Source organism: Equus quagga, chromosome 6, assembly GCF_021613505.1.
Source record: "Equus quagga isolate Etosha38 chromosome 6, UCLA_HA_Equagga_1.0, whole genome shotgun sequence".
Classification (NCBI taxonomy): domain Eukaryota; kingdom Metazoa; phylum Chordata; class Mammalia; order Perissodactyla; family Equidae; genus Equus; species Equus quagga.
The window spans coordinates 134,287,616-134,314,713 of record NC_060272.1 but is presented as its reverse complement, the minus strand read 5'-3'; the positions used below and the strand labels follow the sequence as shown (position 1 = coordinate 134,314,713).

At 44.6% G+C, this 27,098-nt stretch overlaps 1 protein-coding gene across 2 annotated transcripts in view; it reads left to right on the top strand.

The window, feature by feature from the left end:
- The window catches only part of LOC124240903 (spindlin-1), a 71,402-nt gene extending 48,394 nt beyond the window's left edge, over nt 1-23,008 (top strand). For both annotated transcript variants that reach the window (XM_046664144.1, XM_046664143.1), the window contains exons 4-6: nt 10,106-10,359; nt 15,664-15,897; nt 19,488-23,008. In XM_046664144.1, coding sequence (XP_046520100.1) covers nt 10,106-10,359; nt 15,664-15,897; nt 19,488-19,687 — 688 coding nt within the window. In that variant the 3' untranslated portion in view covers nt 19,688-23,008. The remainder of the gene's footprint in view (nt 1-10,105; nt 10,360-15,663; nt 15,898-19,487) is intronic.
- The last annotated feature ends 4,090 nt before the right edge of the window (nt 23,009-27,098 follow it).

Below are 27,098 nucleotides of genomic sequence, written 5' to 3'. Positions count from 1 at the left end.
ACTGGAAGCCTCAAACACGTTGCTCTGTAGCAAAAGGGAGAAGTTGAAATGAAAGGAAAAGTTATCAATCGTGTTTTCCTATTTTTTCTAATCTCAGTGCAAACATGAAGATGGGTGGAGTGGAGAAAAAAGACTGAAACAAAAGTTTCCACGTTTCACAAATGATGGCTGTTACTGCTTGCCTTTGGAGGGGTAAGCAGGGCTGGAGGCTGGTGGAGTGGCCCCTGCCTGGGAGCTGGCCTTGGCATGGGAAGCCCATTGGCTCAGCTGTCAGCCTCTGCGAGTTCCTTTGTCTGCCTTGCTTGCTCAGCTTACTCGTTTCATGTCTGAAATCACAGTGTTGGACTAGAACAGTGGGGTTTCAGCTTTTCAGCATAGAATCCTTTCTACAAATGAAATGTTTATGGAAACCAAGTATAGCAAAGCAGAACTGGAGCCTCATTCTTTTCCTGTCCCACTATGGCCCTCCAGGGAGTAAGGCCCTCAGGACTTGTCATGTGCAGCCACTGCTGTATCCTCTCACTTCCCCTGCTGGCCCAGGGGCCTGAGCAGTCACCTCACTGCAGACGCCTCTGCTTGCTTGAGAGAGACACAGGAGTGTCAAGGAGGCGAGTGCTGGCAGAGCCCTGGTCCTGAGAAGGGCAGCCACTGTCCGTGTGTGCTGGGCTGCGGGGCATCAGGTCTGCAGTGTGCGCAGAGCACTGCTGCACCCACGAACGCCACAGAGCTGGATTGTGTTTGTTCTTAAAGTCAGTGGAAGCAAAGACGTGCCTCCTGTAGGCAGGCCCCTGACTGTGTTCCGGGAATAAGCTAATGGATAAGCCTTTCCCGGCTTCCCAGGAGGTGGTTTGCACTGGAAGTAGATTTTGAAGGGAAGGTGTAGTAGGGGGCCTCCAAGGTGGATTTAGCCAGCGTGGTTCTGTGTTTCAATTTTCGGATGTAAATCTGGGTTTTTCCTTCCGTAATGTGAACAGTGGATAGAGTTCCATTTCAGGGTACTGTTGGAAAGCATGACCAGACTTTGGTCTATTTCCCACTAACCTACATTTAGAAAGTGCAGCAGGAGCTTACACCGAGTAGAGGGGCTCCCGGGGAATGTTTTCCTTCCATTTTGTAATACACAGATACTTGTTACTGACAAAGACTGTCATCCTCCTCCTTCTCCTCCTTGTGTCCCTGGTGTGGTCCACGTAGTCCTAATGGCATCCCTGTCAAGTAGGAAGCATGAACCCTTCTGTGCAGAGAGGTGCAGTACCTTGTGTGAGGTCGTACAGCTGAGCAGTGGCTGGGCTGGGACAGACCAGGACACGCAGCAGCCATGCCCTAGTTCCCAAGCTGCGTGATTTGTTGTCTCGTATCTGAAAAATGGGTTATTTTAGCCGTGAGCACACAGATTAGATAACTGTTGGAGCAAGCTTCTAAATGAAGCATGGTCTTGACAGTCTTAAATTTGTCAAAACGTAATACTTTTTCACCAACTTGGAGTAACTGTTACTCACACCAGTGAAAGTGGATAGCACTTTCAAAGAGCCTCGAGGCATCTGGCTGTTTGCGTGGACATCTCCAGTGTTCTTGGGCACACGGTGTGTAGACAGAGTAATGAAGAAACCAGAGTGATCGGAATGGAAGCAGACGCTTTCTCCTCCTGTCTTCATATCGTCATTGTCAGCTTGGGATGACAGTATCAGTGTAGAACTCTGATGAAGTGACAAGGACTAGAGAAGCATTTCTTGTCTCTATTTGCTAGTTTGCATTTTGCAGAAAGACAGTAATTTTTATTTAATCAGTATTTTCTTCTGCGATCTGCTGGAATGCAGAGTAGGAGCATTGCTTTTTTATCGTAATATTAAGGATAATAAGGAAAAAGCGTCAGTAATTAATTCATCCAACAGAGTACCTAGTGTGTGACAGGTATTAGTGGTTCATAGTAGAATTGTGATAGTTGAAAACTTAATTTAACAAGTGTAGTACCTTTAAATATTGGCTGCCAAAATAAGGCATTTACTGAATGAGGAATAGTGGTCAATTAAAGTCATTGAGGGAGTCTAGATGAAAGAGCTTTCAGCACAAGGTTTCTTGATGACAAAATATAGTGACACTTTCAGAACTTAAAGTATTGAGCAAAGTACGCGAATATCTCCTGCACACTCAGTGTACCCTTTTGGAAACACGTGCATAGACACGAGTGCGTGTTCTGAATCAGCGCTCCCCGCTCCGTGGTAGCAGCAGCGGCGGCACTTGGAGCTTGTGAGAAAGGCTTGGGCTCTCTCCAGACCTGCTCTGTGGAGTCGGGACCTCTGGGGTGGGACTTGGAGTGCCCAAGTGACTGGTGGCCTGCCAGAGCTGGAGAAGCACTGGCCGAAACTGTTATCGGAGCTGATCTTTTGGGCACATCAGAGAACTAAGCCAGGCTGTGTGGGAAGTAGACACACAATAGAGCAGTGAAAGTGATTGGGCTGTGTGCTTGGTCACCGTTCACGCCCCTTGAAACTACAAGAAAAGCTATGCTTAGCATCAGGACAGAGATCAGTTCATCTCTAAGGAAGCCAAATACCTTTCAGTCATTTAATTTTTCTCCTTGAACCATTTGTTTCAAGGAATAGCTTCTGGAGATAGAAACAAGGAAAGCAATTATAGTTGTTTAGTTCTGGTTGTCTGCTTCATCCCTGAATTGTTTTGATCTTGACATATGCAGCCTTTTATTTGTGCTTGGCTATGATTCTGGGGTGCTCGGTTGAACGAAGTATCTTGGTGCTTGCTTACAGTGTTGCTGTTTGTTTATTGACTACCTGGAAAATGATAGTTAAGAACATTTTAGACTCTTTGCCAAGAAAATACAAGAAATTTCTTTATTTTTAAATTTCTTCTATTCTTGAAATACAGGAAATGTTAAAAATGCATATATCCATGAAGAATGTAAATAAAAATCACAGTATTCAAGGAGCCCTCATTTTAAATCAAAGTTCCTTTAAGTTGTTAATCTCACATCTCTCTTGAGTTGCTCTTTTATTGAACTCTCCAGAGATGACCAAAGGTGTCTGTTTGTATCACATCCTCTTCCTGTAATCTGACAGTTCCTACTGTTTGCTTTTGTATATACTATTTCAACTCATGTAAATAAGCTTTAATTTTTATTAGAGTTTTCCTGTTGAAAATCTAAATTAGCAATTAGAAATTAAAATGAAGTCTAAGAACTTGTTTAATATGTAATTTTTAACTTTTCTAGTATGGAAAATTTTTAAACATACACAAAAACGGAGGAGTGTGTAATAAATCCCGACTCCCTATGGCTCAGCTCCAGCAGTTATCAGCATTTTACCCAATGTTAGATATTCTTAGTGCATTATTTGTTTTTTAGGGAAATTCTAAGCCTTGTTTTATATAGATGCTAATTGGAAGAACTTAATTCGTTTTTACCAACTTATATATTTCTATACTCTTAATAGTAAATAATTAATATTTTAGTATATATTTTTAAACACCCTTCTTGGTAAGCTTTGGCTGCAGGGGTGTTCAGGCAGCTTGGATGCTGCGTGCAGGGCCCAGGAACTGGGAAGCTTGACGGGTGGTCTAAGGAGCGGTGTGCTGCGCTGATGGCTGGCTTCGCCTGCGGTGGTCGGTGGCGGGGGCTGTCTTTGCTGCTTCTGCCTTTTCAGTCAGAGTAAGTTTATTAAGTAAATTGGGCAGAAGTAGTATCTATGTTAGCTCTTTAATTCTTCTTTTAGGACTAGTGAAATGACGTTCTAAAAGTGGAATTACCCTGGACCAAAAAAAAGGCAGTAGAAATAAAATCTGGAATTGATAATGTTAAAATGTATAAATCTGTTTTTATATATAATTCGTTGCAGAATTTAAGATATTCATTGCATTAACTTAGCAGTAATTAAATTAAAAATTGTGTTGTACCTGCCTGTAAAAGTGACATACTTAAGTTATTGTAGAAAACTTTGAAAACACAGGTAAACACAGAGGAAGACAACTTAATTATTTCTATTGCCATCATTTGAGGATTACAGCTGTTAACAATTTAATGTATATTTTAAAATCTTTTTTCTACATATGTTTATGGATAATTGTATGATTAAAATTTTTCATGTGGTCGTATTTTCTACATTAGTGGGTTTTTAAAACGTCTTCAATTTCTCTTCCATGATTTTAAATAGCTATGCAGTTATTTCATCATGTAGAGATGCTAATTATTGGATCAGTGGGACCTGTTGTTGAATATTTTCTATTTCCATTTCCTCTGTTATAAGCACTGCTCAGAACATCATTGTAGTTATATCTTTGTGTTCGTGCATTATTTTCTTTTGATAAATTTCTAGACATGGAATCACTGGGACAATGGATTGCCAAATTGTTCAGTAGGAGGGTTGTATCTGTTCTATAGGCAGATAGAAAACAGTACCGCACCATAATTCGCATTAAAATTAACTCCTCAAAATTTGCAGTTTCTGTTATTACTGATTTAGAAAAGTCATCCTACTAGCAGACCAGAACACTGAGAAATTTCTGGAAGATATAAAGCAGATGGGAATAGATTTATAGAAAAACTAGGCAGAGCTGAGGAACTCTCAGCTACTTTGAGCTGAAAAGAAAGACCTCCAAAAAATGAATGTTCAGCCAGCTCCCCTTGACTCAGTCCAGTCCGGATCAGAGGCTGCGAAGGCTGGCTGCAGCCGCCGAGGTCTTTAGGGGTGAGGAGCCAGCTATGCTAGCCAGGCCGCCGATTCTCTCCTCGCCTCCCCTGATGACAGGTTGCTCCCTCCTGGCTGCTCGCAGCTCCCTGGGTCACGCTGCTCCCCTAGACCCTGCACTCAACTGCTCCGAGGCCAGGGGCCCGACTTGGCCAGAGGAGACACCCCGCAGTACACATAGCACTGAATCTTACCTGCATCTATCTAAATTTGAACACCAAGAATCAGGCCCCTGAGGAGTGCTGATAGCATGAAAGAAAGTCATGCCTAGAACAAGAGAGCTAACCCAGAGCTAGGAAACTGAAGGAAAGCGGCACTTGGACCCCACACAGACGAGGCCGACCCGAGCAGCTCTCTGAGGAGTCCCGAAAGGAAGTGAGCGGCATCCTCAGTGCATTGGAAAGAAAACCCCTGCGAGATGAGATAAACAAACAGCTCGTGGAAATTAAAAACCCTGTCAGATAGTCAGTAGAGAGGCTGACATTCAAGCCTGTCTGTTGTACCTGATTCAGTAAAAATGGCACTGAGGAGTTCTGGAAGATGAACAGTGTGAGAGAGACATTGAGTTGTGGAAGATGCATCTGGAAGTGCTCAGTTGTCTAGTAAGAGTTTCCAAAAGGAGATTGGGGGCACAGATAATCAGGAATAAAGATGACACGTCATTTTGCACAGCTCTCTTTAGATTGACCAAGTCCTAGTGAGGGATAGTTAAAAATGTGTCACATGTCCTGGTGGCATTTCAGAATCCAGGAACAAAGGGAATTCTAAAAGCAACTGGAAGAGAAAAACAGATTACCCTCCAAGGAACAAGGATCAGATCAGCATCTGAGATCTTTAACTCTGGAAAAGAGAAGACCATGAAAGTGCTTTTTTCCGGTAGAAGTACTGAGGGAACAGGGTTTTGAGCCTGACTTGCGTACCTGGGTAATCCATGGATGATGGCAAAATACTAGTATTTTGAGGCTTGCACGGATTTAGAATTTGTGTTTGTAAACCCCATCTGATTCACCAGAGGATGGGTCTAGACAGACCAAGTACACATAAGAAGAAAATAGATGAAAACATTAAGCAAAAAGCAACAAAAGTCCTTCCTTGTTTATTTGTAAATAAGGCAGTGTTTTAAAAAAACCATTTTTAAGATAGTAGCAAAATGAAAAATAACAATTTGGAACAAAAGCCTAAATTTCAGCAGTGCGGTGCAAGTGGCCAGGTGGGGTTACTATGTGCTGAGGTGTTTGTTTTTTAAAATTTTGCCTTTTGCTAGGAATTTTTTGTTTTTAATCTTGTGCTAAAAAGTTTTTGGTCTTGGGCTAGTCTTTTTAGTTGCGCTGTGGAAGGGAAAGTGTAGATTTTGATTATTTGTATAATTTAGTAGAAAAATGTAAGTTTAAATATGACATTTTGAAAATTAGAGGTAATTGCTGTAAGACTAGAAGTAAGACCTGCAGCTTCCCTTGGGGCTTTATTTGGTGCAAAGAAAACTCACTCACCCTGGCTGTGCAGATAAGAGAGAACGAGATGCGGAAGTGAGAACGAAGCGTTGCAGACGGAAACATAGAACAAAATGTGAAAATAGCCATTTATTTGCCAGAGCCCAGGTTAACGGTTAACATCCCCTTCATGGAGGTGAGAAAATAAACCCATGCTGCAGGGAGGAATGTGTGTCTTCAGATTGAAGCGTAAAGCAGCCACTTTGAAAAGGGATGGCCCTGGCCAGGCTCGAGCTCCCTGTAATGCTCAGGAGAGTGGGCGTCCTCGTGGACACCACTGGAGGTGACTGTGCGTGGCACAGAGTGGGGACTCGGAATGCCCAGCACCTCCATCTTCAGAAACAGCGGTGGGCCACAGAAGAACGCTGTGAACGAGTGTAGATGGGATGTGTGGCTAATCTAGAAAACCATTGCTTGGAGCCTGCCAGTGCCCTCTTTCTACTCTCACTGGCTGGGTTTCTACCGGTTTTGTTAAGAGTCATGGTGATAGAGGAATTCCGTGCCTCTGAATCTAGGAGAGAGCCTTTTCCTATTGTAGTCAGTGTTTTCCAGAGAAACAGGACCAGTGGTATGTAAATAGCTCGAGTCCAAAGGTAGATTTGCCTTTTCTTCCTCTTTCTTTGTCCAAAGACCTTCACGTGATTGGACGAGGCCCACCTGCGTTCTGGAGGGCAGTCTCTTGACTTACATGTTGGTTTTGGCTGGAAAAATACCTGCACAGAAGACATGTAATGTTTGACTAAATACCTGAGTGCTGTGGCCCAGCCAAGTTGACACATTAAAATTAACCATCACTCTGGTGAAGATGCTGTATTTGCTTATAATTTTGGTAGTAACAATGGAATGTCTGTGTCTTTACAAGATGGGGCATGTGACTGAATTCTTTCCTCAGTGAGGTTTGGGAACCAGCCTTTGCCCGTGCTGTGAAGACAGCCTGGTCCTGTACACGGGATGAATCACAAGGACTTTTGCCTAAAGATCAAAAGGAGATAGGTAATTGTCCATTTGAAGGAAAAAGTGATGCTAAAAAACTTTCTGTATGCTCAAGGAGAAACGTAGTCACGCTGCCAGCCGTTTCTCCGGGGCCTGGCAGCTGGGTGCACATCCCGGGTTGTGAAGAGGTCCCGGAGGTCGTGTGCTTGGGGTTGGAGTGTCGTTAGTAGTGACGAGGTGCAGGCCCGACAGGGCTGGGCTGACCTTCATCCTCTCCACTGGGTTTTCCATTGCAGTCTTTGTTTACTTTCTGGTGAGAGAGATTGGTTCCTCACTCTGAGCAATACTGAATGGACTTGGCTCTCCTTTCTCTCTACGTCGCATGTGAGCTCGTTTGTTCCGAGTGGCGTCCTTTAGACCAGCCAGCGTCTTCCACTGTGCATACTCCCTCCTGCTGCTTTTCAGAGTGGGGTTGATGCTGTTGTCAGAGCAGGTCGCAGTTTCACCCTGTCCTGCTGTGTCTCCTGCAGTGGACACAGTCGAGGCTTACTCTCAGCCCCGTGCTGAAGCTTCTCAGTGCTCCTTGACTGTCTGAAGCTCTGTCCTGTGCCTTCTTCGGGAAGCATCTGTGAGGACAGTACTCCCCAAGTTCTTACATGTTCACACAGTTTTATCTGTGGCCTTTTAGTTGGAGGTCAGTGTAGAATTCTTGGCTGATTATAAAACCCGTGGCTCACATTTTCTTTCCTGAGAACCTTAAGTTTGTTTCTTTGTTGTCTGGTGGCAGACGGTGTCACTGTCACACTCTGATTTTCTTTTCCTTCCACAGGATGTGGTTCTTTTGCCTGGATGCCCAAGAGATGTTACTTTCTTTAAAGTCCGTTTGTTTCTCTGGAACGTCTTAGTGTCAGTAGTTCTGGGGCAGTTTTCCCAGGGCTGCATTTGGACGTTTAAGTCTTTTATTTCAGGAAATTTTTCTTGGATTCTTTGGATATTCTTTTCTGTTTCTTTCGTTTTAGTTTTTGGGTAATTTTGTTATATAGAAGTTGGAATTTCATATCTGTCACCGTCTCTTGATTCTTTATTTTTTCCCCATCTGTCTCCTTACCATCCGTTTCCCTCTCACACCCCACGGCGTCTTATCTCCTCACGTTCCTCTAGTTGAGTCTTCATTTCTGAGAAGTTTTGGATTGCTCCTCGTTTGCTGCCTGTGGCTGACTTTCTCAGGTCTTCTCTTGTGCAGCTGACTCATTTCTTGGCTCTTGTTTCAGATGTCAGTTCCTCTTCCATGGGCTCTGTTGTGTGTATAATGTCAGGTGACGGTTTCCATCGACTCCGTGGGCACTGCTTTGGGTCTGTCTGCCTTCACTGCCCATCGGTGCGTCATTTGTCGTTCTGAGTGTTACATGCCGTCCTGTGTTGGTCACACCGTAACCCTCTCCTGAGACTCCTCTACATGAGAAGGGGCGAGGCTGTTCCAGGACAGCTGTCCTCGCTGCCGAGCTCCGTGCTCTGCTGTCTTCCTGTGGCACACTTAAACAAGGCCTCTCTGTGCGGTCTCCTTCATCATACCTCTTGAGGGTGGCCTCCTTGGGGCCCTGTCCCTTCAGCGCCTGCGCCTCGTCTTTGCCGTGCCCTGTGCTCGCTGTGGTCGTGCAGAGTGCTGTTCTCTGCAGCGTGTCCTCAGCGTGGGCTCTGCCGTCCTGGAAGGCAGTTTTGCTGGGTGTTTGCAGAGCTGGGGGTCTCGTCTCACAGGGGACCCTTTTCCAGAGTGACTGGGGAAGTTCCCTCCTGGGGTGTTTTTTCCGCAGGTGGGTTCCCTGTCTCGCTTAGGGAGAGACCTGCAGCAGCAGATTCCAGGCCTCATCGGGGCAGCCCTAATGCTTTGTGGTAACCTGTTTCTCTGTCTCACAAACCCGCTAGATTTACCAAGCTGGTCTATTTAAAATATGTACAATTATAGTTTAAATATTATAGCCTACAATAAAATGTTTTCTTAAAAACTTTATTTGTTTATGCCAGGTGTTCATCGCTTTTATTCTGGGTGTACTGAATAGGAGCTTTATGCTGACGAAAGTGTGGGAAGGGAATTCTGAATTTTTTCATTCTTGGGTCTAGCAGCGTCCCGGTACCAGTGTGGCTTTGGCATTCAGCTTGTGTTCAAGCCAGATCTTGTCCCTTGTCTTTGGATTTCTAGGTGAAACGAAGATGCTCTCCTGATATCAAGAGCCAGAATGTATTATTTGTAAACATTGTATGTAGATTGTTCATTTGTTAATAATCCAGAAAGAATGTAGTTTGGTGTTTCCACAGTAATTTTTAATATTACGTTAAGTATTTCTCACAAATTTAAGTGTTTAAGATTATATGTTTTCTAGAGAAGTAGTGATGATATAACGCATGGATGTAAGCCAGCCAAGACTCCAGTTTAAGGAAAAGAGAAATGTTGAGTTTGTTCTTAATATTTAAGCCAGTGGGGCAGAATTATGGGGGCATTAGAATGGGGGGGGGTTGAATAGTGACATGTTTGTTTTTGACTAGAAATGAACTCGTATTCTGTAAAGCTCTGTGCATGTGTAATTATTCCATGTGGGCAGCCCTTCTCTTTGGTTAACTCGGATAATTGTGAGTTGACTGAATTAAGGGAAACTCAGAAGCCGAAAAACTGATGCTTAATGTTGGAGCTTCAGTTGCTCCTGACTTGTCGTGTTTTTCTGCCTGTCCACAGTTGGGGTGCACAGCTCGCTCCCTTTGCCAGCACACCGTGTGCAAACATGGTGATAGAGAAGGGCCCCTGTGAGCCACGCTGCATGGCTGTGGGGCTGGGCGATGGCTACCTGGAGCCACTGAACCCGGAGTGGCAACGTTAGCCAGCACAGGCCTGGGGTCATGTGTAGAGAGAGCATGCGGGTTAGTTGTAGTGTGTTGCGTCTAGAGTGCATACTTTTGAGATGGTACCTTACGTGTGTATATGTGTGAATACAGAAAACATCGGAGCAGTGTGGGGCCGAGCAAACCTGTGTCCCAGCCCCGGCGGAACATCGTAGGCTGCAGGATTCAGCATGGGTGGAGAGAGGGGAATGGCCCTGTCACCCAGTGGAAAGGAACCGTTCTGGACCAGGTGCCTGTAAACCCTTCTTTGTATCTTATAAAGTACGATGGATTTGACTGTGTTTATGGACTAGAACTTAATAAGGATGAGAGAGTGTCTGCGCTCGAAGTCCTCCCTGACAGAGTCGGTAAGTCCTGTTTCCTGTTTGTGTGTTACATGCTTGAAACGTGATTATTGAAATGGTTGCGCTTTGATGATTCTTTTGCATTATTGGTATTTTTATTTTTATGTTTATTGGAGTGAGTCACTCCTTATACACATTTAAATCAGTCACCAAATCCACAAAAATTGACCAGCAGATGTTCTAAAAGTACAGTTCGAGGAACTGCGAGGGATAGAGAAATGTATCAAATTGTTCCCCAAGATGTTTATAATCTAATAATTTCTAATGTGCTTATTTCTCACATTTTGAATTTCTAACATCATTATTTCTCACATTTGGTCACTATTTATCTGGACTTTGATGGGTAAGAATATTTCTCATTAGCTCAAATATCTTACATATTTATTTCATCAGATTGTAATAGCTAAAGAAAATCTTAGGCATTAATTTTAGAATCTTTATGTGAAGTATCTTTCATTGTATATTATTACATAAATAATAACTGTACTTTCAGCCAAAATGTAAGCAATGAGAATGTGAGCTCTAATATACACTCCTTAGGGTCTGTTTGCACAGGATTTGTAGAAATGAGTAGCTCTTTGTTTAAATGTCATGTGAGTCAGTTTTGCCTTGCACAACTTAAATTCCTTAAGGCATAAGGTGTCAGTTTAATAATAATGACCTATTTTATTTTTAAGGCCAGTGGGATGCACCCAGCTTAGCGTGGCTTTCTCCAGTCTCCTTTGAACTGTCCTCTTGCTCTTGCAGTGGGGTTGTCAGATGCTGGATGATGCTTTGGAGCTGTCTTTAGAGCCCGTGCCCTGAGCAATTGCAGCCTCCGCACGTCTGAGTCGGGGGTGCAGCTTTGGGGTCTCACAGTCATGGGAAGAAGCTTCCCCAGTCCCCTAGTCCCCGTGCCCCTTGTCCGTGCCGTGTATCCCTGGGTCGCGCGCACTCCCCGCAGGTTAACGCCTTCCAGAGCAGCACGTGTTTTGTCCGTCTTCCCTTTGTATGTCAGATGCTGAGTCTGTGCTCATCCCTTGTACACATCATGCAGTTTTCACAGAAATCTTTCTTTAAATTTAAATCTTTATTTTATTCCCAAAGGTAACTAATTGTGTAATAGTAAATCTGGCATTTTAAACATTTTTATCTATTCTGAGTGCAACTGAACACCTCATTCTTTCTCATGAGACGCATCCTCTATTTCTTCTTGACCTTGACGTGACTCTGTTTCCTACATAAGAAACTAACATTGATGAGTCTGACCTTCAAGGCTTAAAAAATATTATCCAGGGGCTGGCCTGGTAGTGTAGTGGTTAACGTCACCTGCTCTGCTTCGGTGGCCTGGGGTTCACGGGTTCCGATCCTGGGCATGGACGTACACACACTCCTCAAGCCACATTGTGGCGTCATCCCACACACAAAATAGAGGAAGATTCGCACAGATGTTAGCTCAGTGACAGTCTTCCTCGCCAAAAAAAAAATCCAAACCCTTATATCACTTATTTGTAGTAATTATCGTGCATTCTTTTTCTGATGCAGAATTTTAGTCTCTACCCCTTCTAGGGAAAGACTAATTGATGATTTGAAATTTACTGCATTTTTGCTGCAGGATGTGAGTTAGGTTTTTTGTCATCATAGGACAGAAAAAAAATATTTTGATAAAAAAATGGTTTGACCTACCAGAGTACCCCCAAATATGTAAGCATCTATGGTGGTGGGACTGAGAGTTAATGTTCTTCTTTCTAGTTGTAGGTCATCGCGGTTTCCGACAGTGGACGTAGATTACTTTTGTAAACAGCAAAGCAATTTAAAAAAGGAAATCCAGAGGCCCCTATGCAAACCAGCAATGTATCACATGCTTCATTTAATTAGTTAATTTGCTCTGTGATACGTTGGCCTGAAAAATTATTTGACCTTCATTTACATTCCGTGTAGGAAGAAAACAGTCTTTCCTCGTTTGCTTCAGGCAGTCCATCGGACTGTAGTTACGGTTTTGTTTTCCTTAAGCTAAAGGTGGAGAAAAGAGTCAGTCAGTCAGCCTAAAAACGTGACGGCACAGAGCAGTGGTTCCCACGGTGTGGTCTGGGACCCTTGAGGTTCCCTGAAGCCCATTCAGGAGGTTTGTGAGGTCAGAATTATTTTCATAATAACATTCAGTGTAATTTGCCCTCTTCACTCTCATGCTTTCACGGTTACACGCTATAGCTTCCCACTGTTTTGAAGATGTGCGTAACGCAGCAGACCCAGTATTTTCTGCAGTGCGTGATGATACGATATCACGTCTTGGTGAAAGATCCATTCAAAGACTGAAATTTGTTTTGTTTTGTGGTAAAAAGCACACAGCACAAAATTAACTATGGAACCTTTTTTTTTTTAAATGTTATTTTTCCTTTTTCTCCCCAAAGCCCCCTGGTATATAGTTGTGTATTTTTAGTTGTGGGTCCTTGTAGTTGTGGCATGTGGGCCGCCACCTCAGCGTGGCCTGATGAGTGGTGCCATGTCCGTGCCCAGGATCCAAACCAGCGAAACCCTGGGCCTCTGACGCAGAGCGCGCGCACGCACCCACTCGGCCCGGGCCGGCCCTGTGGGACCATGTTAAGTGCACAGTGCAGTAGTGTTGAGTATATTCACGTGGTTGGGAGACACATCTCCAGAACTTTCTCATCTTGCAAATCTGAAATTCTATCCCCACTAAACAACTCCCCTTTCCCTCTCCCCCAGCCCCTGGCACCCAACATTCTGCTTTCTCTTTCTATGAATTTGATTACTTTAGATACCTTGTGAGTGGAATCATACGATATGTGTCTTTTTTGACGGACTTCTTTCTCTTAATAACATCCTCAAGGTTCTTCCATGTTGTAGCATGTGACAGGATTTCCTTCCTTTTTAAGGCTAATACTCCATTGCATGTATATGCCATCTTTTGTTTATCCATTCATCTGGATGGACATTTGGGTTGCTTCCACCTTTTAGCATTGTGGATAATGCTGCTGTGAACATGGGTGTGCAGATATCTCTTCGGGACCCTGCTTTCAGTTCTTTTGGGGATATACCCAGGAGTGGAATTGCTAGCTCATATGCTATGTTTATTTTCTGAGGCACCTATATACTGTTTTCTATAGCATTTGTAACATTTTACACTCCCACCAACAGTGCAGAAGGGGTCCAGTTTCTCTGCATCCTCACTAACACTTGTTTTTTTCTGTTGGTTTTGATTTGCATTTCTCTGGTGATTAATGATGTTGAGCATCTTTGCATATGCTTTTTGGCCTTTTGTGTATCATCTTTGCAGAAATGTCTGTTCAGGTCCTTTGCCCATTTTTTTGATTGGATTATTTAATTTTTTTGTTGTTGAGTTGTGGGAGTTCTTTATGTATTCTGGAGACAAATGAGTTTTAAGTTAACAGTGTGACAAGTTGATTGATAATTTCAGATTCCACATTGCAATTAACCTTCAAGGAGCTAGCGCTTGTTGAGTTTTGATGCAGTATCATAGAAGAATATCTAGAATTAGCTGAAAGACTAACAGAATACTCCTCTTTTTCAACAGCATCTCTCTGTGAGGCTGGATTTTATCCATCAACCAAAAGAACATGTGACAGATTGAATGCTGGAGCAGCTCTGAGAATCCAGCTGTCCTTTTTTAAAGCTAGACAGGAAGAGATTTACAAAAATGTAGAATTATGCCACTCTTCTTACTAAATTTTTGTTAGAAAATATAGTTTTTTATTAAAGATACGTTGTTTATGTAGGTACTTTTAAATATTTTTTGGATGTGTCATTTATAATTTCTAAAATAGTCGATATTGATAGTTATCATCCACATAAACAAATACTCTTTTAGGTCCTCAGATTTTTAAGAATGTAAAGGAGTCCTGAGATGAGAAGTTGGAGAACTTCTGGTAGGAAGAAACTAGTAGGATTTTGTTTTGTTTTGTTTTTGTTTTCATGCATAGTGGGAATTCTATGTAATTTTTGATAATTATTGAGTACTTAGACAAAGAAAATCACCATATGTGTTCGGAGTATTCTTCCAAAAAAATTGGGTAGCGCTATCTTTACCAAAAAATTCTAATCTTTGTTCTTGTGGATTTTGTTTCGCAGAACTAGAAGCACTCATGAGTGAGTAAAATAAAAGTGCCAGTTGTTTTAAAAAGACAATTGTCTAAAACTGGAGAAAACTTAAGATCAGTAGGATCCTCCCTAGTTTTCCCAGTATTAAAAAGAAATGAAGCCTCTCCTTTTTTGCCGACTTCTTTAAAGGGCATAGAGCAGGGCCGCAGGGGCACGGCTGTTGATAACCAGTGGGAGGCTGACCATACGGCCCGCTCGCCTCTGAAATAGCTAATTTGTACAAAAACGGTGAACCACTGTGGTCTTGGTATGGAAATGAGACGGAAAGGCCTCTGCTTTCATCACAGTGTGCAGGCTAAGAGCAGGTGAAACATATAAAACAAGATGCAGATCACGGTAAAGGCCACTCAGAAGTAAACGGGGAGGGTGACTGTCACTGGCAGGGCCACTTTCCCTGGAGTGGTCTTGGAGAGGAAGGAGCCCCCGGAGATGTGGGGGCAGCGCTGGGCCTGGATGGGGAGAAGCACAGGCGGTCCCAGGAGAGGAAGGACGCCTCTTGCCGAGGGGTAGGCAGTCAGGAGGAAGCTGACGATAGCAGGGCAGAGGGCTGGCAGAGGTTGGTGGCCGCGGCCCACACAAGCTGTGAGAAGCAGCTGGTTATTCACATGATGAAATGAGAGCACTGGAGTGTGGTAAGCAGTTGAACTGCCCCAAAGATCACTCTGCGTGCTCGGGAAACAGACCTTAGGGGCCAGAGTCCACACCGCTGCCTTGAGTAGGGGAATTTCTTAGTTTTCATAAATGGTCTGTGGTTGTGTAAGATGCTGATACGGAGGGCAGGTAGTGAAGGGCGTATGGAAATGCTGCTATTTTTGCAACTTTTCTATAATTATCTCAAAATTTAAAATAGCTGTTAAACAATAACAAAAAGCACTTTATACCTTGAACGAACAATTAGAAGCTGATTTAGGTATGGTACCAAGAGCAGATGAGTTCAGAAAAATAAAAAGGACAATAGCAGCTTCTCTCGATAAGTGACCTGGGATAAAATAGTTTGTGTGGAATCAGATCTGGGCCCGGCAGTGTGAGTTTGGTGCTTGTCTTTCTTAAAGCCCCGGGGGTTCTGCCGCTCGATAGCGTGCTATTGCGTGGACGGCGGCTCAGGTTGTCTCCTTGAAGGAGTTCAATCTTCACAGTACGTATTCAGTAAAACCCTTTGTCAACCATCGCTTGTCTTTTTGTCCCCAGCAACATCTCGAATCAGCGATGCACACCTAGCCGACACAATGATTGGCAAAGCGGTGGAGCACATGTTTGAGACCGAGGATGGCTCTAAAGACGAGTGGAGGGGAATGGTCTTGGCACGTGCCCCTATTATGAACACGTGGTTTTACATCACCTATGAGAAAGATCCTGTCTTGTACATGTACCAGCTTTTAGATGATTATAAAGAAGGCGACCTTCGCATTATGCCTGATTCCAGTAAGTGCATATTGACTTTATTTTTGATAGTTCAAAATGAATTTGAATTTTAGAACAAGATATTTATTAACTCTTTTGCAAATTATTTGATTATTCTTTCAGTTGTGTGAAATTTTTCACTCTTTGGCCAAGAATAATTTGCTTTCTGTATAGATTTCTGTGTTTTGGACTTTGAACTTTCATATGAGTGGAGTGTGTAACATGGGGTCCTTTGCCACTAGCTCCTTTTGCTCAGCGTGGTGTTTTCGGGGCTCACTCGTGTGTTCCAGCACGTCAGTACGTCACACTTGCTAGAAGCACGCTGGGTGGAGAGCCTGTGTTGGTTCGTTGGTCTGTTGGTGTCCGTCCAGGCTGTTCTCGGGCCTTTGGTTATCATGAGGAGCGCACCTGTGAGCGTCTGTGTGCAGGGCTCTGTGTGGACGTTTGCCTCACTTCTCCGGGGTGTGTCCCTGGGAGTGGAACTGGTGGGTCAGAGTGGTCGCACTCTGATTTTAGGGACCTGCCAGACTTACTCTGAAAGCGGTCACCATTGCAGGTTCTCAGCACAGCGCACGAGGCTCCTGGCTTGTCCTCGGCAACACGGGTGGTACCTGCCATGTTGCTTCTAGCCATCCTAGTGGTGGGAAGTGGTGTCTCGTGTGGTTTTGGTTTGCGTTTCCTCGATGACTAAAGATGTCGAGTATCTTTTCACATATTATTGGCTGTTTGTCTGTCTTCCTTGGAGAAATGTCAGTTGGTGTCCTTGGCCTGTATGTCCTTCGGGTTGTCTTCCATTACTGTCTTGGCAGGGTCTGTGTCTGGGTGCAGGTCTCTGTCGGACCTGTGATTTGCAGATCCTGTTTCCCTTCTGTGGGTAGTCTTTTCACTTTCTGGGTGGTGTTCTTTGAAGCACAAAAGTTGTTAATTTGATGAAGTCCAGTTTATCTGGTTTTTGTTGCTGGTGCTTTTGTTGTCGTGTCTAAACCCATTTCCAAGATCAAGGTCATGAAGGTTTACCCCTATGCTTTCCTCTGAGAGTCTTAAAGTTTTAGTTCTTATGTGTAGGTCTTTAGCTCTTACATTTAGATACTTGATGAATTTTGTTAATTTTTGTTTTTGATGTGGCATATGGGTCCCACTTCATACTTTTGCATGTGACAGTCCCGATGTCGAGCACCGTTTTTTGCAAGGACAGTTCTTTCCCCGTTGAGTGGTTTGGCACCCTCTTGAAAGCCACTTGCCTGCAGATGTGTGAGGGTGTTTCTGGACTCTTACTTCTGTTCCGTTTGTCTGCTGTCTGTGGTTGTGCCGGTACCACACCTGACCGCATTGCTTTGTGGTAAGTTTTGAAGTCGGTAAGTGTGAATCCCCCTACTTGGTTCTTTTTCATAATTGTTTTGGCTCTCTTGCAATTCTTTACGAATTTTGGAACCAGCTTGTCAGTTTCTGTGAAGACAACAGCTGGGATTCTGATGGGCTTGTCTTGAATCTCTAGGTGAGTTTGAGGAGTGTTTCCATCTTGACAGTGGTAAGCTTTTTGATCCATGAGCATGAGATGTCTTTCCATTTATTGGAATTTTTTTTTATTTCTATCAATAGTGTCTTACAGTTTTCAGAGTATAAGTTTTGTACTCCCTTTGTTAAATTTATTCCGAAGTATTTTATTCTTTTTGATGCTATTGTGAATGGAATTATTTTCTTAATTTCATTTTTGGGTAAGCATGTTCTCTTTTAAACTATTCCGTAGCCTTTCCTCAAATACATGAATCCCTGGCCCTGGACAGATGTGGCTGACAGACATTCACTATGTTAGCGGTGTGACATCTCTCTTCCTTTTTTTAGTTCTTGTGAACGAGCCAGTCAGTGAACCTATTTACGTGCTCATCTTGCCCTGACTTAGTACCTTCTTAGATACACTTTTTTAAAGTTTGTGTACGTTAGTTGTAAGTGTGTACTGGAAAGTGTTGGTGTGGGCAGGAGTTTAATTATCATGAGAGCCTTCCTTAAAAGCATTTCTCTAGCCGGTGTGAAGCTGGTGTTTAACTTTCTCATAGAGAAGTGTCCAGTCAGTAAGTGCTGTTGGCTGGATGACAGGAAGTGGGGGGTTGCGCATCGCCTCCCCGACCCGTGTTCTTTCCTCGTTCTCCTTTCTTCCTCCAACCTGCTCAGCATCATGTGGGTGGAATGGAAGTGTGTCCGCCGTTAGAGGCAGCGGCGATGCTCTGATGGGAGCTCCATGCTGGTCTGTGTGCGCTCCCCTTGCTCCTTCGCTCACCCTGCTGTAGACACGGCGCTCGTGTATCTGGAATGCCTTTGTCCACGGGACGTGCCACGGAAGCATGCGTGGGGTGCTGCTGCTGGAGGGAGCAGTGATTTTGAAGAAGAGCGTTCGCTCAGGCTGCTTCTTCACTTCCCCGTTTAAAAGAACTGATAGCATTGTGCTCAGGCATTTTGTTTGTGCTGTGTGACTGTTAGTACCAGAGATCAGAACAGCAGGTTTTGGATTGTGTCATTCACTGAGTGAGTTTATTGGAACCAAAGAGGCAAAGTCCTGTTGGCATCAATACACGATATGGTCCAAAGCAGGACACATGTGAGAATAAAATGGTGCCCTGCTAATGGCTGTGCCGGCATGGCTGGCACCCACCTGAGGGCCCTGTGCTGCTGCGTGGAAGAGAACCTGGCCTCTCCGGGGTTTCTGAAATGGCCTCTGCCTGCCTGGCTCTAACCCTGTTCCCTTCTCCTTTGGCTCCTTCCTGGTTGTGGTGATGGTTTCCTCTCATTTGATGTGTGATCCTAGAGCTGACTGAGTTCCTGCCATGTCACAGGGCAGTGTTTCTCAACACTCACATTTTCCCGGGGACCTTTAACAAGGACAGGTGCCTCAGCCATCCTCAGAGATACAGCCGTAATTGGTCTGGGGGTGGAGTCCAGTCAGCACCTATCTTTAAAGCAGAGAAGTCCCTTTCATTTGGGCACTGGGTTAGGAAGACGATGCGTAATGCAGTGATGTTGAGGAGGAAGAAGCTTTAGGGATTCACAGGTAAGGCGAGGCACACTGAGGCACTTTGAGTGCACAGTATATTCCCAGTAACCCCACTGGGTGTTATCTGCCTTGAAATCCTATTTCGAAGTAACTCAGTTATTTTTAAGAAGTTAAATAATTATTTAGGTTTTTTCCTTAAGCCCTTTCCTTCTTTTAGTCCTTACCTCCTCAGGTAATTTCAGCTATAATTAAACATGAGCCAAAAGAATTTCTTGTTAGAATTTTCAAAATCATGTACATGTCCAGGTCTTGGGGGTGGGCACACTGTTTTTGTAAATTAAGTGTTATTGGCACACAGCCACACTGTTTACTCATGTATCATCTGTGGCTGCTCTCGTGTGACGATGGCAGAGCTGAGTTGTTGGTGCCGAGATCACACGGCCTCAAGCCTAACTTAGTTATTGTCTAGCCCTTGGAGAAAAAATTGCTGACTCTTGGTCTAGATAATCAAGATGAATTCAGGATATTAAAACCATTTTTAGTTATTATTAAAATAGATGACATGTGAGCTGGTGTGTGTCTAAAAATTGATTTTAAATTCTTTTTTCTCCCCCTTTAAATACAGATGATTCACCTCCAGCAGAGAGGGAACCAGGAGAAGTTGTGGACAGCCTGGTAGGCAAACAGGTGGAATATGCCAAAGAAGATGGCTCCAAGAGGACTGGCATGGTCATCCATCAGGTGGAGGCCAAGCCGTCGGTCTACTTCATCAAGTTTGATGATGATTTCCATATTTATGTCTACGATTTGGTGAAAACATCCTAGATGTCATCACGAACTTTGCCAAATTTGTGGAACTATTAAATGTATAATTTGTAGACATAAAGACTTGATTGCTTTCCAGTTTAATGAAAGCTTAAATGTCCCTGCGAACCCACAATCTCTGCCAGCAGAACTGGTTTTGTTCTGAGTAGTACAGATTTATGTGACCACAAAGCATTTTGTGTAAGGAGCTCCTTCCTCTTAAAGGAAGTCTATCTGTCTGGAGGGGAGTTACAGGCAAGTTTGGTCAAAGTTAAGCTAGTATCATAGTCATTTAAAACTGTAATGGATCTTATCCATTTTCCCTTCACTCTTAACACTCTTAGTCTGCTGCCACAATGCAAGCATAGTTTGGTATTTTTGTTATTGCCTTTTTTGAGATATATATGTATCTATATCTATATCTGTGTGTATATATATATAATATATATATGCACACCCATAGATCTGCGTACACACACGCACGCGCGCACACACACACACACACACTTCATTGGCAGTCCTTTCTTTGTGGATTGGGACAGGGGTTAAATAATTTTCTCCAGTTTAACAGGAGTGCTTGACCCAAGTGAGTCATATTAGTATCTTACTGCTCTTTATTTAAGATTGAATTCGGGCACAGGAAGCGCACAGGGACGTGGACGTTCAGCTTGTTCTGAAGATCAGAACTTCAGAGCGCCTTTCAGTCTGGAGGCTGTAAACCAGGTGTCCAAACAAGACTCGCTTGTGAACATGACTGACCCGCCTTAGAATTTGACAGGACGGTTAGAACGGTTAGAAATCTGGGTAAAAGGCTGCCTTTAATTCTAAGCTTTGTAAGTTTTTTGTTTACATTTTTTGTTACCATAAATGCTTTCTTTCTCCAAGCCCAGGTCCTTGGTCCCCGCAGTGTGAGGCCACCGGTGTGTTTTGGACAGCACATTTGGTCCTTGGTTTGCACACATCAGTAATCTGGGGCTTCGCACACGGATTTAAAGGCAACAGAGCGTCAGTGGTTTGTGCCTGTGTGCTAAGTTCCTGGAAGAACACTGCGTTTCTATTTGAAATGTCCTTTTAAGAGTGGCGTTGTTGCTTCCTAATGAGTTCTCTGGGACGCTGTTACTCTCATGACTGTTAATTACTGATGTAGGATTATGGTCAGAAGGCTTTTCCACACAAAGGATGGCGAGACAGATACCAGCTGAGGTCTGACACCTGTGTGGTGCTGTCCGCTCTGGCTCAGGTGTTGGGGTGGGTGTGTTCCATTCAGTGGACCTGCCACGTTGGGGTCAGTTGCCTGCGCCAGCTCGTGGGTGTGAGGGATAGCAGCCCTTAGCTACTGAAGCCTTTCGTGGCGCATTCCTGCAGGGTTGTTTTAACTGAAATAGAACTGTAAAAGTGGTTGGTTTAGCAGTGGACCAGCCATCTGTCGCTTTGCTTTGGGTGAGCCTGGCGGTCTGAAAGCTAGGAGAAAGGTGGATGTGGGACCCATCTCCGTGGAGGCTGGAGAGCTTACCTGAGATGTGGGCAGAAGGCTAAACGCACATGCTGTCAGTCAGACCCTGGAGGGCCAGCCCGCTCTGTCGGGGCTGCTCTTGATGTAGAGACTGTGCCATTTCATGGCCTCACTGTGCGTGGTTTGTGCAGTGCCCAGTTTCACCTTCAGGAAAGCTGTGCCTTCTCGTGTTGGATGTAACCCTGCACACAGTGTAAATACAGCACCCCATTCTCTGCAGTGTGCCCAGTGCCTCACCACAGCCAGCCAGGGGTGACCTTCTCCCTGCAGCCAGTCCCCAGGTCTTAGATGCCCCTCCCTGCCTGAACAGCATCATGCCACAGATCTGTCCCTTGTCTTCCTGGTGATTCTCGTAAGAGTTGCTGCGTGTAAATCTCCAGGCCGAGCCTGGCTCCCTGAGCCCCAGCAGACGTGCGGCCCAGAGAGGGAGCGTGTCCAGCGCGCTGACTGTGCACACATGGCACAGTGACTTTGGGCTAAAAAACACAGTACTTTGGCAGTTTCCTGAGGTTGGGTCAGGGGACACATTTCCAGCATTACTTAATGACTTGCATTGTGGTTTTCCTGCAAGTACTTTTAGCAACTTTAATACCATGTGATCTGCCACTCTAGATAAATGTGACATGGGATTATTATTTGTATCATTATTTTAATCGTCGTTCCATGTATTGTTTTTAGGGCTGAAGGAAGGGGAAGGGGTTATTTTTGTTTTCTATTTTTTTTCATTCTTTTTTCTTTTGGTGGCTTAAACCACACTTAATGATGCTGTGACTACTTCTGCTCCCTAGCCGAGTGTTCAGGCTTCGTTTTAGGCTCATGTTTCAGATCTGCATGCGTTGCTTGCATTTTCCTGGTACCTGAATGTTGGTTCCTTGTTCTAGGAATCCAACATCAATTTCCAAAATTATCATGGGACTTGTGACAACACAAGACATGAATCTCTGTATAAAACGTATTGGCCTTCCTCATTGACCTGCTATAGTATTACTGTGTCGTGTGTGCGTGTGTGATGTCCGGCTGCCACGTAACCTTCAGAGGAAAACCTTCAAAGCAGACCATCCTTTTGCATGCTCTATTCTAAGTAGAATGTTCAATGTAACTAACTGAACTTGCATGTTAAAGATATTTAGGTTTTTTGTTTTCTCTCTTTGTTTTTGTTTGTTTTCAGTTTTCTGTGTATTTGCTTACTGTGCTGTTCAGTGGTTGTAGGATACAATGCACTGGTGAAGCAGTGTCGTGCCATGAGGGTGGTTCTCCAGTTGTCTGTCATGCAGCATTTGAAGGGACTGTGGTTCTTCACGCAGTCAGTACTTCCAAACCAGACTGCATTTCTGTTGTTTCACGTGCCAAACCCCGAAGTGCATTGGGCTTGAATCTCTGAACGCTGTGGACCCATCAGAAGACTGTTTTGATTGTCACAAATTGTAGTGCCTGAAAACATTCTTAAGCTGATTGTCTTAAAAAAAAAAAAAAGTTCTCCAAAGACAAAACAGGAACGGTTATTAGAACAAAACAGCGATGGTGGAAACGTCTGTGGTTCCTTGAAATGCTGCGCTTTCTGTACTTTCCATCATTAGTGCAGTTCGAACGAATGTGTCTAGTTCAGAGGTCTTCGTGTTCGCATTTTAAAATTAGGTAAATGACCTCATCTCTCAAGCTTGAATTCGTTTTTAATTTTATTTTATACAGTGTGTAGACGGTCCCCTGTTCTCTGCATTTAGAAGTATAAACAATATAAATCTGTTAATTCTGTAAGTAATTTTTATAATTATGATGTAACTCTATCCTATCCTTAAAACATTTAAAATAAACCCTTTATGTGCAACTTTTGACTGTAAATTTTGTGCTCATGAGCAAAATGTGATGTGTTAAACCTGCTTCTTAAAACAGTTTCTAAAGTTTTACTTTAAGATTTAAGTGACTTTTTTCCCCTTTCACCACATGTAAATGTCAGATATACATAGAAACAGAAAGAAAGAGAGTTTTATTTGAGTGATAATATTTAGTCATACCTGAAAGGAGACGGGCAGGAATCAGCATCCCGAATGTGTAGTGAGAGAGACTGAAGCTGTGATTTGCCATTAATGAGAAACTTTAATTTATCATAAAATTTTAAGCTTAAAAGAATTGTTTGAAATAGAATTAAATAATGTGTATTTTATACTTCACATCTTTTCTTGCTCTGTATATTGCCTATGATGCTTTTATTAATACTTGAATGCCAGCCGAGATTCTGTGTGCAAACGCCCATTCCTCAGTGGCAGGGACAAGGACATGTAGGGGTTGCTTTGAGCTGTGTGTGCTCTGTCCTATCTTCCTGGGCAGTTGTTACCAGTGAGGTAAAAAGTAGAGTTTATGATATGCCTTTAAGTAGGGTTTTGTTTGTTTTTTTTAAAACATTGGCACCTGAGCTAACAACTTTTGCCAATCTTCTTTTTTTTCCCTGCTTTTTCTCCCCAAAGCCCCCTAGTACATAGTTGTATATTTTTAGTTGTGGGTTCTTCTGGTTGTGGCATGTGGGATGCCGCCTCAGTGTGGCCTAATGAGTGGTGCCATGTCCACACCCAGGATCCGAACCAGCGAAACTCTGGGCCTCTAAAGCAGAGCGCACGAACTTAACCACTCAGCCACGGGGCCGGCCCCCTAGGTTTGTTTCTTTTTATGTTTCCCTGGTGCATTTGGCCCAAGGATCTCCTGGCCAAGGCTAGGTAGGACAGGAGAAGTCACCTCTGCCACCTGCCAGGGCGTGACCCAGGGAGGCCTGTCTTGTGTGGCGGCTCCAGTGGCAGAGGGACAATGGCCGGGGGACACAGGGCTGGCCTCTCAGCCCTGGCAGGAGGAGCTGCAGACAGGTGTCGGGTGGAGATGACGGGAAGCCCAGGGCTGCCTGGGCCAGGTCCCACCGTCCACTTCCCACCAGTCAGGTGGTGGTTGTGGCATTGAAGGTAAGCCCAGGAGACACTTTCCCCCAGAATGACCAAGCAGGACGAGTGTGTGGGTTGGCGGCTGCTGGCTCCTGTCTGTAACTGACGCCTGGCGTCTGGGTGAAGGATCCTCACTGGGGGGATTGCGGATGGGCTGTCCCTCCTTGTCCTTAGAGCCAAGGGGCTCAGTGACCATGGAAGCCCTCCACCACACAGCGCCCACAGAGGCTTGCGAAGTGCCCCGTCAAGCACTTTCCACGCACTCCCTCGCTTAATTCTTAACCCTGTGAGGAGGGCACGACCTCTCCATGTTGTCCAGTGCCGAAGGCATGGGGTGAGCCTCTGGTCCAGGATCGCAGAGGCTGGCAGGCCCCGGCCCTCAGCTGTGCGCAGGCTCCGAGCTGCCGCGTTCACGTCTCGGAATTGAGCCGCCTCGGCCAAGCCATCCCGCTGATCTGTCGTCTGGTAATTTCTGTGGGCAATTTTTTGTAACCTCATTTCATAAGTTGTTAGCAGAAAGTGTTTTCTTATTTCTTCATGGCATAATAAAAGGTTTTATGTTAGTCACTAGAATGTAGGAATCTATGTTTCTGTATAGTAGGAATTGGAACCCAAGGTTACTTTTTCCCTGAAAAAAATATATTTTGGAGAGAAATGATGTTGAAAAACTTCAAATAATTTTATCACAAGAATGTGGATACTATTTTATATTTCAAAGACACTTTGCACATTGTTAAATTAATATTCTTTAAAAACCTAGACTTCTTCTGCCCTAGTGTACACTCTCATCCCTAGTTCTCTGCTGATTGCTTTGTCCTGTGTCACGTTTGTAAGTGTTCAGACTGCCGAGCCTCACAATGTGCTGAGTCTTCAAATTATTTCTCCAGACATTCTTAGATAGTCTCTGTCTGCCTTCATATTGGCCACAAAACTCTCAGTTTTGGTAACTCGGTGACAGACAGTTTTTGGGGATTGCTTTGGCACACAGCATTTTGCCTAAAAGTGACATTGCGTTTTTTCTGCTTAATTTTCACGAGAGAGCACGGGACCTGGTGATGCACTGACCTGGCAGCTGTGGCGGTGGTGACACTAAGTGTGGGCCCTTCCCATGCGTTTCTTTGTAAGCTGGCTGTCACCAGGAGGTGAGTCGGCGGCCGCTTGCCATGTAGGCACGTGCCCGCCTCCGCTTTTCTCTTCATCCCCGTCATCGCTTTCAGTTTGTGCTTTGGGGATTCGTGCTCTGGGAGAACAGAAGAGCCCCGAGAGCCACGCCGACTACCGCAGGTCCTCTGGAGGATCAGCACTTCACGTGGACTTTCACAGCCCTGTGTCGCCATGTTGGAGCCGCTGAAGCAGACTACGATGTGCTGAGGACAGGAGGAGGAAGGCTTTCACAACCCGGTGTTAACATCGAGAGTTATCAACAAGGGCCAGCCCGGTGGCATAGTGGTTAAGTTCGGTGCATTGGGTTTTCAGGTTCAGCTCTTGGGTGCGGACCTACACCATTCATCAGCCATGCTGTGGTCAGCCCTATAAAGTGGAGGAAGATTGGCACAGATAGTAGCTGAGGGAGAATCTTCCTCAGGCAAAAAGTAAAGTTAACAACTCAAGGTTGAAATTCAGCATTCTGAATTGTTTCACATACACATTGCAAAGAGAGCTTGAAAGCTTTTCCCTTGAATTTGCCTCCTAAAGGATTTGTAAGAAATCTGGTAGCTGCTGCCACAGTGCTGTGCGTACGCTTGTGAAGGGCTGTGGGCGTTCCCATTAGAAACCAAGGATAGGGGCCCTGAGGAACGGGCCTCTGTCCCGAAAGTGGTACTTGGGCAGGGACTGTGTTTGCTGCGTGCATGTCTGTTCCTCACTGGGAGTCTGGCTTTTGCTCAGTGTTGCTTTGAGTTGTCCTGTAAGGCTGTGGTCAAGTGGTTTTAACCACTGGGTTTGTGTCTTAATTTACCCCAGGCCTGATTTGTCACACTAGGAAGCATCAGATTGTGGTCGTTTTCAGAACAGTCCTGCAGGGGAAAGCGGTGTGTTACGGATGGGAAAACGTGTCTGCTGGGATGGAGTCTGTGGGCCAGGATCTGTTGTCATGTTCCGTGTCGTGTTGTCCACCCCCTCCCCCCCACCCCCACTCGAGTGCCTGTCTGAGCAGCTCGCAGGGAGGGAGCGCATCCTTGCGCAGGAAACTGCATTCATCACCAAATGTCCCTTTGTTTAAGTCACGCACATTTGTAAGAAACACAGAAATGCCTCAGCCATTGCCACTGGCCCTTTTTTTTTAACTTGGCAATTGTATTTCTAACCAGGGTTGGGCTGTGATGAACATGCAGGTGGCAGACCACTGGGAGTGTTTCGTGGTATTGCTGTGCGCAGTGTGTATCAGTCAGCTCCGGCTGCTGTGACAAATGCCACTGGCTGGGCAGCTTGAGTAACAGAATTTATTCTCTCTGTTTGGAGGCTGAAAATTCCAGGTCAAGGCTGGTTTCTCTCCTGGGCTCGTAGGCGCTCGTCCCGTCCCTGTGTCCTCACACGGTTGTCCCTCTGTGTGTGTCTGTGTCCTGATCTTATGAGGTCACCAGTCACATCAGATCAGGGCCCACCCATATGACCTCATTTTAACTTAATTACCTCTTCAAAGGCCCCATCTCCACATAAAGTCACATTGTGAGGTACCAGGGGTTAGGGCTCCAACAGATGAATTTGGGGAATACAGTTCAGCCCACAGCACCATATTAGAATTTATTTGGCCTTTCTTACTGTTGACCTGTAAGTGGGAAAGCAGTCTTGTTGGCATTATTTTTAAAAGGATGCTAATGCTCTGTTTGCTATAAAAGGAGTGGATAGATCCAGTGTAGGAAGAGAGCCTGGGAAGGTGAGCGGATTGCTGGTTCTAGATCTTCTTGCCCACTTCCTCTCGCTGCTCTCTCGGGTTGTTGACGGAACACTCTCACTTGTTCTCCTTGTCTGTGAGTGGTGAGAATCTGCCCTGCTC